This window comes from Cheilinus undulatus, linkage group 8 (assembly GCF_018320785.1).
Source record: "Cheilinus undulatus linkage group 8, ASM1832078v1, whole genome shotgun sequence".
Lineage (NCBI taxonomy): Eukaryota > Metazoa > Chordata > Actinopteri > Labriformes > Labridae > Cheilinus > Cheilinus undulatus.
This window is the reverse complement of record NC_054872.1, coordinates 27,658,062-27,672,379: the sequence shown is the minus strand read 5'-3', so window position 1 is coordinate 27,672,379 and position 14,318 is coordinate 27,658,062. Positions and strand designations below refer to the sequence as shown.

The 14,318-nt window shown below is 38.8% G+C and overlaps 1 protein-coding gene across 4 annotated transcripts; it reads left to right on the top strand.

The window, feature by feature from the left end:
• The first annotated feature begins 918 nt into the window (after positions 1-918).
• rundc3b (RUN domain containing 3b) lies at positions 919-12,482 on the top strand. Of its 4 annotated transcripts, none has more exons than XM_041793488.1 (12): positions 919-1,091; positions 4,282-4,397; positions 4,982-5,115; positions 5,383-5,430; positions 6,595-6,680; positions 6,799-6,888; positions 9,062-9,142; positions 9,298-9,469; positions 10,155-10,312; positions 11,200-11,346; positions 11,644-11,768; positions 11,840-12,482. In XM_041793488.1, exons 1-12 carry the CDS (start codon positions 997-999, stop codon positions 11,983-11,985), a joined length of 1,398 nt encoding a protein of 465 aa, XP_041649422.1. In that variant the 5' UTR covers positions 919-996; the 3' UTR covers positions 11,986-12,482. The 4 variants fall into 4 exon arrangements, with proteins under 4 accessions (XP_041649422.1, XP_041649421.1, XP_041649425.1 ...); XM_041793487.1 differs by having other exon boundaries at positions 11,200-11,352; XM_041793491.1 differs by lacking the exon at positions 5,383-5,430.
• The last annotated feature ends 1,836 nt before the right edge of the window (positions 12,483-14,318 follow it).

Below are 14,318 nucleotides of genomic sequence, written 5' to 3'. Positions count from 1 at the left end.
TAATTTTTGGCAAAGGTTTCATATGATTTTTGACTACTTCTAAAAAATATCTGATAAAAGTTAACGACACTTCAGAATTTTCACTCATCCAATTTTCCAAAAAAAAGTTCTTAAAGTTATAAAAAATGTTTCTGAAAATGTCATTTTAATGAACGGTTCAAACTATTTGGATGAAGGAATAAAAAAATTTGGGATAATTCCAAGACTTGAAAAAAAGTTACCTTTTGTGACCTGATACTTCCTTAACATTGTTATTATTATTATTATTATTATTATTAGTATTAGTATTAGTATTAGTATTACCTTTGGCAAAGAAAAGTATTCACAAAAAAATTACGATTTTTTAAATTTCAAGTGAAACTTTCAAATACGGATTTTTTTTTCTTATTAAAGAGGAAAGATTCAAACAATTTTACGGGTAAATATTAAAATATCAATATATATCTGTTGTCAAAATGAAAACAGATGAGCCTTGTGAAAAAAAAATATTGAAGAGTTTTTAAAATTTCTCATTAAAAATCACAAGATTTTTTGACTCGTTTTAAAAGCTGTGTTTTGGTGTTTTACTTGCTGTGATTAATTCTTTTTACGGTCTATGGATTCAAGCTACTTCTCCGATAATCTGTTTCTGAGCAGACAGAAAATATCCGAGTGAAACTATGCGTTTATGTCGGGAGCCCGTCCCATCGTTGTATTGCATTCTCACATCATAAACATGAGTGTGAATGCTTCTCTATGTATGTACCCTTTTGGCATTAAACAATTCAAATGTGCTATCAGGTACTCAAGAAACAACACGGCGCTGAGCAGACAATGCTCTTATTTTGAAAGGAAGAACCGGAAGTCATTGACATTTCATCGACATTGGTTTATTCATCCCCTCTTCATCTTTCTGTTTAGCAGCGTGTGCTCCTTGGAGGTGAAGGAGACAGCTGGTCCTGCAGCATAAAGGGAGCGGAGCCTCCGGCCGGCCGCAGTCACGGACACGGGCCGGGGATGGCGTCGCTCGGCGTGGGGTTGCATCTCAGCCGCAAGCGGGTAGCGGGCCGAGGCGCTGCGGTGGAGAGGAGGAACTTGCTGACGGTGTGCAGGTGGGGATTCCTCACACTGATTTTTCCTTGACAGGGAGGATAAACAGCGTCTGCAGCCCGATGTCTGCAGGAGGGTTTGATCATATCTGTGGATCGTGTTTGTTTGAGGTTATAGCTTCAAGAGAGGGGACGACCGCGTGACTTCATCCTATTTTTTAAAATATCATCTCACATGCTAAGAGAATAACCCTGTCTGTATTTGATGCCTGAGCTGTATTAAAATACTATTAAATATTTAAAGACAAGCCGCTTTATGGCCTCAGGTAAGTAGCTAGCCTACATTGTGTGTATTTTACATGATAATTTTCATTCACTTACGCAAACACACATAATTATCACGCCAACCAACAGAATAAATAAAATTAATAATAGGCATATTTCAGTTAGTAAAAACCCATGATAGGAATAATTCAGTTAGTAAGAACACACTTAATGGTTCACTGATTATGTGGATTTTAGAAATACTGAAGCCAGAGAGCAAATTCTTTTCCACTCTTGCCAACATTTTTCTAATAATTTTTTTTGCCCCCAATCAAAAGTTTAATGATATGAAGAGATATGAAATTTTCCTCAATATTGTGTTTCCCCCCTGAAATATAGGAGAAGATACTGAGTACTGAACGGTTGTATTCTGAGGTTCATTCTTCACATTGGTAATGGTTGCTGAGGTGTGTGTACAAGTGTTGCCTGCTTGTCTTCCCTTCCTCCCTCTCCTTAGTTGTAGTGAAGGCTCACAGTGCACTGGGTATTGATCTGTGGTCCTCTAGTTGTTGCTGGCAGATGTCAGTTACTCGCTGACATCCCAGTGGTATATTTTTGACAAAAGAGTCAGGGAGAATTAGAGAAAAGGGAAGAAACCAAGGTGTAAACTGAGGATGTTCAGGAAACAAAGTGATGAGTGATCCCTCAGTCAGGCAGCTCCCATAAGAACAAAATTTCCAGCCTCAGGTGTTTGACTGTGCACAGTATGATTTCCTACATTAGTGTCACTTGAAACAGAATTAAGGTAGAGTAATTATACACAGATCCTCCTCACTCGTTGATTGGTCTGGGTTTTACTTGCCTCATTCTTCCTCTGCACCTGCCATCAGCTCAGGCTGACTGGCTCAAGGCGAGCAGAGGAAGAAGAGGAGTAAGAAACACAACTTCAAACTTCGATACAGTTCCAGGGAAAAATGGTCAATACTGACACCTGTTTTGACACCATGGCAACAAAAGTAGAAGTACAAGACACCCAGTATTGGGTAAGTCTGTGTTTTCTATTTTGAAGATTTCAAGCAGATTCCTGTACTCTGTCTAACATACACCAAAACACTGACAATGTTTCAGTGCCTTGCCATTACTGATGTTTTTTGTGATTAAGAGCAATAGTCTAAATCACAAAGCAAATCAAAACAAATCAGTGGTCACAAATCAAAAGAAAGTTCCCAGTTTGTTCCTAGTCAGAGCCTTTCTGTGTGGAGTTTGCATGTTCTCCCTGTGCATATGTGAGTTCTCTCTGAGTCTCTCTGCTTCCTTCCTCTGTAGGTGAATTAGTGGCTACTGAGGTTGTGACATCCTAAACTGTACACCGCTTCTTGGCCAATTATAGCTGGAATATCCCCCCGACCCTGATTGGTATATGCGGTGTAGAAAATGAATAGATGGATGAATAACCCAAAAACTGGTTATGCCATCCTTGGTGGCAACAGCTGCAAGCAAGCATGGGTGATAACTGTCAATGAGTCTTTCACATCACTGTGGAGGAATTTTGGCCCTCTCTTCTATGCAGAATTGTTTTAATTCAGCCACTGGAAGGTTTTCCAGCATAAAAGGCCCGGTTAAGGTCATGTCACAATATCTCAATCAGATTTGAGTCCGGACTCTGAGTAGGCCACTCCAAAAACCTTCATTAAGTCATTCAGAGGTGGACTTGCAGGTGTGTTTTGGATCTCTGTCCTGCTGCATAACCCAAGTGGACTCAACCTTGAGGTCACGAACTGATAGCCAGACCACTATAATAAGAAATCAGGAAGGGGCAAATAGTTTTCACAGTGCTGCATTTGCAAATCTAAAGCAAAGATTTTTGTATCTTTATACATCTGAAAAAATCCTGATTGCACACATAACTGATATATGTTGATCTTTGTCAAAAACGAGCGCACATTGGCTTCTTCTATAATGATTTCTCCATAAAAACTAAAACTGATGTTTCATTCGCTTATTTGTAGGTCCTGGGGGAGAGGGGCCTAACATCAGGGCCAACATGACTGAAAAACTTGAAAAATCCAATCTAGTCCTCAAAAGGACTAATGTGTTGCCCTGTCTCGGTATAGTAAAGCATTTGATTTTAACTAAGTAAGTCAGACGAAGTAGGCTAATTACTGTGAGGATGGGTGGAATATATTCTAGAGGAAAACCTGAAATAGAAACTACACGAGATGTAAGATTACAAACATCATTTTGAAATAAGACAAAATCAGTTCTTTCACAGGAAACAACACTCTGCGGTCACTGTGCTGCTAAGCAACAAGCTAAAAGAGATATGAAGAGAGATTATGCGGTTGATGTTAAGGGTGCACACAATGTGGCACTATCTGCACAACAAACACACACACCGACACATTGCAGTCTTGTTCATTAACTCTTCTTCCTGACTAATTAGCTGTGATCAGATTAGAGCCATCAGCACACACGACTGTCATCGTAGGCAGCACGTTATTGCTGATGTCTTTTCAGCAACTTAATCACAGCTTTATTACAACGGGGGTGTGTATTTGTCCTGTCTTGTAGTTAAGGGAATAGGAAACAGGAATGATGTGGAAATTTAGGTGCTAGAGTAAAAAAGTGGCAATTCATCCTTTGCAAAAGGGATACTCTCTTCTGTAATGTTGATGAAGTCCAAAGTGAAACATTTTTGAATAAAGAATATGAAAACTGAAGCTGCAGATGCAGAGATATCCTGATTCACGAGTGTCAAGTTCCAAAAAAGCTTATTAAAACCTTTCCCACAAAGCAGCCAACAGTATGTTTTCATTAACTGTGAGTGCGAACAAGCCTCCATGCAGGGTTTTTCCTTTTAATCTAAGCTCTCAAGGCCAAACTAATGTACAACTAGCATCATGTTTTCTGTTCTGTTTGCAAAATTTGTGAAGTTGCCAGTTATGCTGTAGCTCTGCAACTTATGACCTATGTGTCTTCTTTTTTTCAGGTTTTCAGTAAAGACTCTGCTGGATCGCTCTTGTTTTGAAACGATAGATGACTCGTCTCCAGAGTTTATTAACTTTGTTTCCATTCTGGAGCAAATCCTCAGCCATCGACTTAAAGGTAGAATCTTCAGCAAAATTCCTCATCCACATGTAACACAGATTTTTAATGTCAAAGATACAGATTTCAATGCTTTTTTTCCCTTTTCTCTATGTTTTTAAAGTGTTTTAAGGTATAATATCCATCCTTTTAAAGAACAATATTGCAGAAATCAAGTTTATCTGATAGATATATCATTGAGTAATGACTTTTTATAAAAAGAATGAAGTCAAACTCCTAGGTTTGTTGTTTTTAGCTCTCTGTTCACATGCATTATGAAGCGGTTGACCAATAAGGACTGAGCTCCTATTTTGTTGTTAAGAATGATGGCCAGTCTAGTTCTCATTTGGGGATTTCTCATAAACACAACACATACATCTAACTCAGAGTGCTTACTTACTCTGTTAAACTTTATATTTAGTATGAATAGTATGGAAGTATGAGGTTTCAGACCTTCTTGCTGCAAAAAACAGTATATATATATCATTATATTCCTATGAAACTACAGACTGAAACCAAACTTGTATGGTAGAAAGCACTTTGAAAATCTTTTAAATTAAAAATTGTTTGAAAATTGTACCCTACTTTATTTCTCTGTCTCTCAGGTCAGACAACTTGGTTTGGCTATGAGAGTCCTCGAAGTTTTTGGGATTGCATCAAAGTTGCCTGCTGTAAAGTCCCACATAACTGCATCAAGAGCATCGAGAGCATGGAGAATGTGCGATCATCAAGAGCAAAAGTGAGGATAAACCAATCTCGGGTTTGAATGGAATTTAATCAGGGTGGACTTGAATCTTGGAGACTTGAAGAAGTAAAATCTAAACATTTGAAAATGTATACCTGATTTTATTACAAACATATTTTACGTATTTAAAGGAATTTATGAATTTCAGCTTGTTTAGGACCCAGATTTTTTAATCCTGGTCCTGAAATGTCCAGAATTACATTCATCATTCAGAATCTGTCATTTGTAATGTGAGCTGTCTTTGTGTTGTCCCCTTCAAAGATCAAACCGAGCACAGTCAGAAAAAAAAAGCTAAGAGCACACTTGCAGGTAAAACATGACTCAGACTTAACCTGTGAGTAACAGAACAAATAACTGGAGTAAATATTGTTCTTCCATCAGGTTGTGGTAAAAAAAAAAACAAGAGGACTGGCTGTTACTCACACAAACAAACAAATTACACACAGAAATTTCCCTGCTCCACTTTTTTAGACAGTAAATTTAAAGAAATGCTTTTGGCCTCTCAGCCCCTTAAAAAAATCAGTCATGACAATGCCATATAAATTTACATCTGCACTTTTTTTGGGGAAAAAACAAACAAAAGAGTTATTTTCCAGAAAAAATGAATGTCAGGTGGCAGGGGATTTTATTTTTAATTATAGTCCTGGATGTGTGAAAGATCGGCAATAAAATTGAGACATGATCAGATTATTTGTAGTGTTGGATTAAAAACTTTACTTCCTTATCAGCTGTTTGTGGAAAAAATGTCCATTTATGAAAACTGTTATAAAAATATTACAAATTAATATTGATAACCTTTTTTGGTTTAGATTTTCCAATCAACTTCAGTCCTGAACAAAACTAGCGAATATAATTATTTTCAGGATTTTTACACTTTAAATACCAATTTGAATAAATGGTGTCAGTGTTTTATAAGAAAATCACAACCAAAAAATTAGGTATTTTCTTTACAAAACATGCTGGGGGCTGTCATATTTTTTTTCTTTGGTGAATTTTTTTGAATAGCAATCAAAATCTTTTTGTAGTCCATAAAAATGTTCCTAAAATATAAAGGGAAAAATGCTCGCTTTTGGACAAAGTTGTCCAGAGTGATACTGAAGGGTTAAATATACAGATAAGGTTGATCCTGCACAGTGTTTCTCTGGACAGATAAGATAAAGTAATCTTGATAATTTGATTCTTGGTAGAAAATCTGTTTAACTTTGGGGGATAAAACCTCTTGAACTACCTGGCTTATGTAAAAAAATAATTAGCCTAAGCTGTAATTTATTTCAGCTGGTTTATTGTAAATGTTACCGTGCCAGTATTCACAGCTAAGACAAGATAATGAAAAAGAATATGTCTGCAACAGCTGACATATTAACTTTGTGACTGTGATTGCTAACATGAAGAAGTGAGCATGAACCTCACTTATTTTCTATGTGATTTAATTTGTCCTAAAGTTTCCACTAACAGCGCTGCGTACTCCCACAGGGCAGAGCGTGGATCAGAGTGGTCCTGATGGAGAAAAGATTATCAGAGTACATCTCCTCTGCACTGAGGGATTTAAAAACAACCAGGTCTGTCTGTCTTACTCATACACCTCACAGCTTCCTCTTCAACACATTCAGATACCTCCTCTAACGCCTAGACCAGAGCTGAAATAGTGTGGATGCTGTGCGCCTGTGTTAACTGTAGGAGGTTTTATGAGGATGGAGCGATCATGTTGGGGGAGGAGGCGGGGCTGTTAGCTGACACACTCATCGGACTCAACACCATCGACTTCAGGTACCTTCTACAGCATCTCTCTGGGCTTTCTCTATCCTGATTTCTTTATCTATTGGATGGTCAGTGTGTAGCTGTCTTTGCAGGAATTACATTTATGGCAAAGGGTCTCTGGAAGTGGTATACAATTTCTCTGGCACAGTTAAGGTTGATCAAATTTATATCATTATAATGTAGTGGAGGTTCTTGGTGAATGATTTCAACAGTGCAAAGTCCAAATTGTTAACATTATTACATATACTAATAAGGCACAGCAAACTGCAACAAGAAAACTTTCAAACTGAGTGTCTGACATCAAAAGAGAAAACAGAGGCAGAAGTGTCCTCTGCTGGGTAAAAAAAGAGGATACAGTGCCTTTAAGAAGCACTCACCCCTTGGGTGTTTTACCCTTTTAATGATTTTATAAATAAGTCAGGGTCGATATAATTTGGCTTTTATAACAAACAAATTACAAAAAACCCTCTGTGATTTCAAAATGAAAAAAAAATTCTACAAAGTAATTTCAATTGAATAAAAATATGGCTGTAATCACAGCACTGAGTCTGTACGAACAGATCTCAAACAGGCTTGCACATCTGAAGATTCATTTTACTCCATTCTTCTCTGCAGAACTACTCAAGCGCTGTCAGGTTGCATGGGGATTAGGCGTGAGCAGGCCTTTCAAGCCCTGCCACAAATTCACTATTGGATCAGGGTCTACGCTTTGACTCGGACACTACAGAACACTAACTTTGCTAAGCAGATGGTTTCGCCTGTTTCCGTGTTTCTTACTGGCGAATCAATCTTGCAAAGCTTCCATCTTAACCATTTGGGACAGGTTAGAAAGGGACAGGACCAATTAGTGTTGAGGGGCAGTACTTTCGGGCGCGGCAGAGTCATGATGTATGCAAATAGTGAGAAGAGGCCAGTGCAAGTATGGCGGAAGACATTAGTGTGGATGCTGCCAAAGCATCAGTTTTAACAGAACTTGATGACATTTTAAAGAAGAACAAAGAACAGCAGTGAGTTGTTTTCTTTTCGAAAACGACAAGAGTTGTGTACTGACATGTTTACAGTCGCCATGGTTGGCATTATGCAGCTATCTATGGAGTTTATTTGTTGGTAGCGATGAACCTCGGTTCGGGGCTATGACGTCTTGTATTTTGTTGCTCTGATTGGCCTGGAAAGATGTGACAGACAACACATTCATCCAATCACCCTCCAAATTCTTTTCAAAGACTCTGCCTTTTTCCAAACGCCGTCAGTGGAAGGATGTGTCAGGTTAAGAACACTCACCTTGTTGTGTATAAACCATTTCAGTGTGGTTTTCACTCTATGTTTTGGGTCATTGTCTTGTTTAAAAATAAATCTTCTCCCAAGCCGTAGTTCTCTTGCAGACTGAAAAAGATTGTCCTCCAGGATTTTCCTATATTTTGCCCCATTCATTTTACCCTCTGTCTTTAACAAGCCTTCTAGGGCCAGCTGCTGAGAAGCATCCCCACAGTATGATGCTGCCACCACCCTGCTTCACAGTGGGAATGGTGTGTTTGTGGTGATGTGCACAAGCTTGTAGCCCCTTCATAGGTCATAGGTGTCTTGGTGGCCTCTCTCACTACTCTCCTTCTTGCATGGTCACTTAGTTTGTGAGGACGGTCTGATCTTGGCAAATTTACACATGCGCCATATTCCTTCCATTTCTTGATGGTGGATTTAACTGAACTCTTGGGGATGTTTAGTGCTAATAGCACAAATTGGCTGGACATCTGTTGAATTAGATCAGCCACTTTAGGGGGGTAGAGAATGCAGTCACTTTTGTCACATTACATATTTGGTTTAATTGACACTACTTTGTAGAAAGCTGTTTTACTTTGATACCAAAGAGGCTTTTTGTATTTTTTAGTCAAAAAAACAACAACAAATTATATAGACTATGACTGATTAATGAAATAAAAACAATGGTAAAACATTCAAGGGAGTGAATACTTTTCATAGGCACTGTACATTTTTCAGAACAATTTGAACTGTGCATATTTGTGTACGTTTTTATCCTATAGTAGGGTATTGTTACATCCATATCCCTATGATTTTATAATAATCACTGGGTACCAAATAAATTAGGAAGACAGTGACACAGCTATAATTCTGTCAGGAAGAAGTGCTGTTTGTATGATCTGACCATCCTGTCTTTTATCTTCAGCTTCTGTCTAAAAGGAGAGGGTCTGGATGGCAGCTATCCCGCTGTGATCGACTACACACCTTACCTGAAGTTCACTCAAAAGTATTTTAATGTCTAAGACTTTATTTCAGGAGCATGCAACGGTTAAAAAGGGTTGATTTATATGTTAAGATTGGTATTTACTTGGATAAACATAGTATGTACCTACAGTGCTATTGTAAGTATTTTTTAGACTTGTTCTGTGGGTTTCTGTGCAGTGCGGACAGCATCAGCAGTGACGAGGAGGAGATGAGAACCCTGGGCAGTGGCAGTGAGAACAGCACCCCAGACAAAGCAGCAACTGCTGCTTCTATCTTCACTGAGCAGAGCAACCTGGTCAGCAAGTGCAAACGCTTTGAGCAGAAGTATCGCATGGCGCTGGAGCAGAAGGTAATACTTGTGCTTGATTCATGAGTTTGAATTATTTTGGGATGATGAATTGAATGATAATTTATGCTAATGTGACATTTTGCTTCATTTCTGGATAATGATTAGATGCCTAAAGTGTGAAACGTCAAGAGGAAAAAGAAAAACACACACTGAGCTTGATGTTAGTTCTTGTTTTTATCATTTCCTTTTTGTTTGCTTTGAGCCAAACAAGCTGTGTGTTCAGACTAGGCTTGCCATGTTACTAGGATTTTAAAATTCTAAATGATGAAAATACAAATCATATGATATCGATACCTGTTTAAATGAAACGAAAGAAAAATAATTCCTAGGCATCACGGTCTTGTTTGGGCACCGGTGCAATTTCAACTATTTGCAGGAGTTTCTCTGCAACTTTTGGAGGATTAATTGTTCCTGTCATGAAGTTGTCTAACAAAATAGATGTAGCTTTTACAACTTTGGTACTCCTTGGTACCATCAAGCACTTTGAGCTACATTTTATTGTATGAAAAGTGCTATATAAATAAAGCTTGATTTGATTTGATTTGATTTGATCAATCAGTAAAATAATAAAGATTGTATTATATCAAAACATGTGGAATTGAAAAGTATCTTTAAACATTTTGAAAACCACAGTTAGTCATGGCAGAAACAATAAGATGCCAAACTGTTTGTGTGTTTATCTCAGGGCTACCTAGAAGAGCTGGTTCGTCTACGAGAAACCCAGCTGTCAGAGGCCATGTCTCACAACAAAGCTCTTCAGCAGAGCCTAGCAGACACACACCTCTCACACACACGGGAGAAGGAGCAGCTGGAGTACATCGTATTAGAGCTACAGGACCAACTGTGAGTATATGTCCAGCTACTTGTGTGTGCTTGTCAGTGAGTGCATGCGAAGTTACTGACGGCAAAGTGGAGGGGTACTCCGTGGCAGATCCAGCTGTCAGTCTGACATTCAGAGGTCAGGACCCAGCATGACATCTAAGAGCTGCAGGTGCTTTGTTATTTATTTGTTGTTGAATCAGTTGTAATCAAGCAAGGAGGCTGCATCATTGCTGCATCTTTCCATTAATGTTCTTGTCAGCGAAAAGATGCCTCTTCAAGATTAAGCACTAATTCAGCGTAGGCGGTCCAGTCTGTCAAGAGGGTTTGTGTCACGATCTCTGGAATTAAAGCTGTGTTCTCGAGACAGTCGGATGAGTCAGTGGGTGATTTTAAATGCAAATAGAGTGAAAAGCAAAGTGATGAGCAGAGTGAGCGAAAGAGCTGGATGCTCACAGTAGACACAGGATATTAAAGGGCTGGATTTATTTTTTAATATTAGTGACAGATGCGTGAGATATCCTGTGTTGCTGATGGTTTGTAATGCCTGAACATTGAATTTTTGAAAATAGATGCCGGTGTCTGACAAAAGGCTTGAGCTTGCAAAAGACTTTTCGAGCTGTCTGACTACTCACAGTGCTTTTTTTCACTGCAGGTCACACACCATTCACTCCACATTCACACACTGATAGAAAGCTACTGAGTAGAGTTGAAATCAGTATTAACTAATCCCATTCATAGCCAACTATACACATTTACATGCTGCTGACAGCAGTGGAAGCAAAGTAGGGGTACATGTCCTGCCCAAGGACACATTGACATGTGACTGCAGGATCAAACCCTAAACTCTCCGGTTGCGAGTTTTTCAGTCTGTGGTTTGTGTTTTGACGGTTTACACTGTCTGTTTTTAGGACGGTACTGAAGAACAATGATTTGCGGTCCAGACAGGAGCTGACAGCCCACCTGACCAATCAGTGGCCATCTCCAGTTGCCTTGGATGCAAATGCTGTTGCCTTGGATACATTGCTATACAGGAAGAGCAGGGGACAGTGGGAGGAGTATGTGTATGAGCATTCCTATCAGTATATTATTCATTTGAAGAAAACATTGCTCTTTTATTTTTTTTAGCTCAAAACAATGCTGAAAAGAAGAACAATGCATTAACAATGTAATCATATAAATGCTTGATATCATATAAATGCTGAATATCAAGGTTTACCTTGTTAATATCAAAATAATAGAATATATCTGCCATTAAAAAACGAGTGTTGTGTTTCATGTTGCGTAAGTCATTTTCTCAGCACAGTGTATCTGCTCTATTTTGATTTATCTGTTATTTTTTTCTCACCATGTAGCAAAAGTTTCCAGAGCCTGGAGCAGCTCTCTGCAGACATAAGCCTCTCGCAGACATCTCTAGAACGGTCACACACTATGAGTCTGGAGGCCAGACCGACCAGCAGCACACACTGGCCCCAACAAGGTATTTTTTCATCTGGCACTGTTTTCTTCAGAATAAAGCAAGCATTGTTCACTGTGTGTCATCTCATTCAGGTAAAGAAGAAACTCCATCGTTAAGAGGTCTGTGCGGCTCCCTGACCTCAGTTGCCAGCTATAAGTCTCTGGCCACCCTGAAGTCTAACGAGTGTTTAGCCAGTCCTACAACAGAGATCTGCAGCCCTGGCATCACGCCTACATAGCTCACGAACACTGAAAAATGGACCACAGCCTGAGGTCAAACAATCCGGGAACTTTCTAAATGTAGGTGATTTGCTGTGTGTAGACGTTTAGTTTTGATTTTTAAGAATGGACGACAGGCAGACTTGCCAAGGGTGGGGTGTAGCATGTTATCTTTTAGATTGCTTTAAACTCAACACCAGCTTCATGCAACTAAATCGTGTCACAAATGTTTGTTTATTGACTCTTTAGGTAAGATTTCCAGCTTCATCCTTATTTTTTAAAAATGTATTTGTTGTTTATTTTATCTGTGGACCATTAGGGGGGCTGTTGGGCTGACTCATGTCATGTCACATAACTGTAAGTCAGTACTGGACTCTATATAGCCATGCTAGGACCTGAACAATGCTCAACTTCAGCAAGTTAACCTGAGCCTGGCCAAGGTGAATGTTAACTAGGGTGTTAACGTTGCTGATCCATGTGTTAATATAATTAAATCACATCTGTGGAGGGCCTTTCAGTTGGACTTATAGGGGGTCCAGCATTTTCTGAGGGTGGGCCTGGCTCCATCCATACTATTTCTTGACAAAGCATGGCACAGACAGGGGTGGAAAATAACTTACTACATTACTTATTTACTCAAATTACTGTAATTGATTAGCTTTTGTGCAATTGTACTTTTTTGAGTACATTTAGAAAACAGTCATTTTACTTTAACTTTAGTATATTTTGGAGGAAGTATTGTACTTGAATACATTCTAAAAGGCATCAACCTATACCCCCCTATGGAGTCTGGTCACTGGTGGTGGTGATGAGGGATGTATGATCAGCCTTCTGAGAAGCTTGACCAGGAAACCAATGAGGTGTATGAGACTGAGGTTTGCAGGATGAGATGAGCAGAAGACCTGTGTGGATCTGGACTAGATGCTAATGAACTGAATGGAGGTAGCTAGGATGGAGGAGGGTTGCAGCGTCCACAGTGAAACAACAGGCTGACTATGGAAGACAAAACGACAGATTTATGATGTGATAGGTGCATGATGATTGTTTAAACAAGGTTGTCGCAGAATCTGATTAGCATAGTACTTAAGAGAGTAAACTCCTATAATCAGCTGATCACCAAAGCTGAAAAAGAGAAAGGATGGAAGAAGGGGTATACACAAGTGGTGACTAATGAATGAGTGGAAAAAAATCTTTCTGCTTGAACTTTCACTGAGCTCCATTTAATTCCACATATTTTTATAAAGTGTACCTAACTTCATCACAGTTGCTGATTACTCTGGTTAAATGGTTTTAACCGTGTGTGGCTGACACATTCAAAAGAGACTGGGACCAACAGTTTATCAGAATGCAAGCTAAACTAATGATAAATATTAATATAAGTAAAACGGCAACTTAATGTAACACACTGCTTCCTTGAGTTGAATATGGAAGTAACCAGCCTGATGACGCCAGGTATATCAGGAACACCAGACTTGATGAGCCATCAGACAGTGTTGAACTCACTTTGTGGTATTCCCCTCAGGTCTTCAATTGTAATGTTGAAAAAATTATTCAACAACTAGATAATGCAATTTCTTCAGAAATTGTGTTGTGAATGCTGATTTACTGAACAGCTGTGCCGAACTATTAATGCTGGGTTGAAAAAATCCCTGAAAGAAGCTAAAGGTAACTTTGAATGGCTGTGCCGAACTGCTAATGCTGGGTTGGAACGATCCCTGAAAGAAGCTAAATAAATTCTTGAACGGCAGATGCCGAACTACTAAAAGTGGGTTTGAAAAAAATCCCTGAAAGAAGCTAAAGGTAATCTTAAATGGCTAATGCCAAACTGCTAATGCAGGGTTTTCAATATTCCCTGAAAGAAGCTAAATGCTATCTTGAATGGCTGATGCGGAACTGCAAATGGTGGGTAGGAAAAATCTGAGAAAGAAGCTAAATGTCATTTTGAATGGCTAATGCCAAACTACTAATGGTGGGTAGGAAAAATCTAATAAAGAATCTAAATGTAATCTTGAATGGCTAAAGCCAAGCTGCTAATGCAGGGTTTTTGACATTCCCTGAAAGAAGCTAAATGCTATCTTGAATGGCTGACGCTGAGCTGCTAATGGTGGGTAGGAAAAATCTGAGAAAGAAGCTAAATGTCATGTTGAACGGCTAAAGCCAAACTGCTAATGGTGGGAATTAAATTTATAGGGCAGAAGCTTAATATAATGTTATAAAAAAAAAACTTCATCAGTAAAGAAGAGGTAGACAAGTTTGAATGAAATGGGAACTACTTTGAAAATGTAAATAAAAATAATCCTTTAAACCAGCTTAATTTATTGTTTAAAGGCCCAGGGCCAACTGCTATTGTTTT

Excerpts from the sequence above, each read along its gene's own strand:
- rundc3b (XM_041793487.1), top strand. The coding sequence starts at position 997 with ATGGCGTCGCTCGGCGTGGGGTTGCATCTCAGCCGCAAGCGGGTAGCG. Across the intron at positions 1,092-4,281 it reads AACTTGCTGACGGTGTGCAG|GTTTTCAGTAAAGACTCTGC; the intron begins GTGGGGATTCCT and ends TCTTTTTTTCAG. Across the intron at positions 5,431-6,594 it reads AGCTAAGAGCACACTTGCAG|GGCAGAGCGTGGATCAGAGT; the intron begins GTAAAACATGAC and ends GTACTCCCACAG.